The 2,978-nt window shown below is 36.0% G+C and overlaps 1 protein-coding gene across 1 annotated transcript; it reads right to left on the reverse strand.

Moving 5' to 3' along the window:
• Positions 1–709: 709 nt before the first annotated feature.
• LOC112504556 (40S ribosomal protein S10-1-like) lies at positions 710–2,838 on the reverse strand. Its single transcript, XM_025108503.1, has 5 exons — positions 2,766–2,838; positions 2,603–2,651; positions 2,228–2,507; positions 2,015–2,153; positions 710–963 (listed from the first exon to the last, which is right to left on the reverse strand). Exons 1-5 carry the CDS (start codon positions 2,766–2,768, stop codon positions 883–885), a joined length of 552 nt encoding a protein of 183 aa, XP_024964271.1. The 5' UTR covers positions 2,769–2,838; the 3' UTR covers positions 710–882.
• Between the last annotated feature and the right edge of the window lie 140 nt (positions 2,839–2,978).

The raw sequence follows: 2,978 nt of genomic DNA on the forward strand, positions 1-2,978 counted from the left end.
ACCATCTTTGCTTGAACGGTTTGGGGTTTCTATCTTTAAAAAATGGAGCAGGTGGGTTTAATTTAAAGGTAACGTTAAAAAAGATGGAATGTCATTGGTTAAAAATAATTAACAAAGTTAACAGAATAAATTTGGTTAATATTTGAAATTGTCATGACATAATCGATTACAAGTTTAACGTCCCAAATGAATTGAGGACTTAGAAAAACTTTAATTACGGTAATTAATATTATTTAAAATAAGATAAAAAGTAAACTTTAATTAAAAATGATATATAACGATCCAAATTGTTTTCCTAATTTCCCTTTTTCTGATATTACCAAAAAATAAACAAAAAAGAAAGTGATGGAGGTTTAGCTGCTGCTCGATGTGATTCCAGAATTGTGCCAAATATGACTTAAAAGTGCAATGTTTGTTACTACTGCAGTCGCCACTCACTCTTGATAGCTATACTACGTACACATACAGTTTTAAAGATGTTAATGCTTAATTGCAAAATGAGTGTTTCATCACTATCTTCATGCTATGCTATGCATAAAGGCAGCAAATTTGAAGCCTACCTAAGCCCCAAAATGCTCAAGATTTATGCCTACACTAAAATGACAACTTATTTCCATGTACCTTTTCGTTATAAAAAATCATAGGAACTCCCCTAAATCTTAAATTAAGAAGGAATAAAATTGCCTTGTTGCACAAAATAACCAAGAGGTTTTTGAAAAACCGCCTTGCAATATTCTAAATTTGGAATTATCATGGACAAAGAGAACCAATCAAATCAACAAAATTGTAGATCATATAACAAGTGAAAGAAAAGCACAGCATTTCAGCAAACCAAGATCAAGTTTAAAATTCAACTGCAAACACCCTAAGAATATGAAATGTTTAAGCGAAACTTGAGCTTGGTGGTGCGCCTCCTCCATAACTGCCACCTCCACGACCAAAGCTCGGCCTTCCACCAGGACCCTGCACAGCAAGTTTCAGTACACTACAGGTTAGACAACCATGAATGAACCCATCAACACATATAACAAATACATACAGTAACAGTTGATAACTGAGCCATCATTTAAGAACCACGTTTAGATAGCAAGAAACTAGTAGCCCATCATCGCAATATGATACATATACAAAATTTGCTCTTCAAACATATCCTTCCTGTCCTTTATAGAAACTAATACCGTTCTAAGAAAACTGTCCTATGCTTGCAAACAAAAAACCTTCATTTTTATGGTAACAACCCAGTAAAGAGGTAAGTTATTTCCAACTTCAAAACTTTTAAAAGAAAGGAAATCTTCAGTTTCATGGGTATCTCATGAGGAAAAATATGGTAATTTTCAATAAAACGGAAAAAGATGACAGAATGGTTCGAGCCAGAGTTGCTACAGCTGTGTGATCTCATAACAAAAAGAGTGCAAACATCAGCAAATATGGGTTTCATTTCAAACTATAACTCTACTGAACCTACTTAAAATGTTATCACAATCAAGAAAGCATCCTTATCACATATTTTTAAGATCACAACCACCAAATTGTTAATTGTGTTTGAACATTATACCTCAATATACGAGCATTAAACAAGTTCAATGCTAAGACTGAAACAGATTACATGCAAATTTAAAGCTTACATTTTTGTGATCAAAATTCAAGTCTATAATACAACTAGTGTTCGAGATTTGGTATCAAGAGGGTCAAACTATAAATGGAATCTCAAAACATTAATCTCTACCATGTTGAAGCCCCAAGAAATCCATTACGCATAAAAATTTGTTTAGCATCTTATAGAACAGCTTGTGGTCCAAGTGGAACAAGCAAACATCTGATACCCCAATGCTGACCCCAAAAATAGCATCAGCATCAAAAAGATTCTCAAGGAAGGCCAATAACTAAAACTACCAATATCTTCCTACCTGGGATTTAAGAACAGTTTAACTGCAATGCTCCTACTATATGAATATCTATCATAAAAGCATGCAAGAAAACCAATGATTAATGGAAGCATAGAGGCAAACATTACCCTGTTAAAAGCAGGCTGGTAATCCGCCGGAGCTCCACCCTTTTCACCACCAAATTCACCAGGAGGCCCTCTAGGTCCACCACGGTATCCATCCCTATCACCAAATCTCGGCCTGTCTCCTTCAAATCTTGGCGGGCCACTGAAAAACAAACATTAATTATACAACAAAATAGAAAACTAAGAGAAAAGAGCAGAGCAGTATTAGATAATTACCGAGGACGGTCTCCTGGAGGGCCACCCATGGGACGTCCAAGTGGCTTAGCTGACTTCTTGAGAGTAGCAGGCACAATGTCGGAAGGAAGATTCAAGTAAGTCCTGAGGAACTCGATCCCATCGTTCGTGAGATACCAGTAATAGTGCATCCACGCAAATGTCTCACGTACATATTCCTTTGATTTAAAGCTTTGCATCAGCTTAATCACCTGCAAGTTCGGCACATCGATCTCCGGATGCTTTGCCAAATTGTAGTCCTTCTTGGCAAAGCAAACTCCCTCTATATGTTTAATAAATGCATACCAAACAAAAAATCAATCACCATGAAACGCGCAGCATACATAGATATACGCATAAAGAGGGAATAATTAGAACCTTGAAAGAGGTACTTGGAGATGGCCTTACGATTCTTATCAGGAATAATCTGAAAGATAGCAACAAAAATGAATGTAAAACCGTAATCTCACATGACGTTAAGCATTGTTCTCTTTCTAAAAAATTAGAGACGATCGTGATGAAGACGAAGAAGAAGAGTTACCATGGTTGCTGTTTGGAAAGGGGAAGGCGGAAGAGATCAGAGGAAATGGTTTTCTTCTCACAATCCGCGCAGCATCAGAAACCCTAGAATTAGATAAATAAATAAGAAGGATAATTTGGTGAGGCCCAACTGAATGGGCTTTTACACTTTTATTTATTCTGGGCTTCTAAAGTGTATATTTATCTATACTATATTATAAAGCATTTGGCTAAA

This window comes from Cynara cardunculus, unplaced genomic scaffold (genome assembly GCF_001531365.2).
Source record: "Cynara cardunculus var. scolymus isolate 2C unplaced genomic scaffold, CcrdV1 Un_Scaffold_6000, whole genome shotgun sequence".
Classification (NCBI taxonomy): domain Eukaryota; kingdom Viridiplantae; phylum Streptophyta; class Magnoliopsida; order Asterales; family Asteraceae; genus Cynara; species Cynara cardunculus.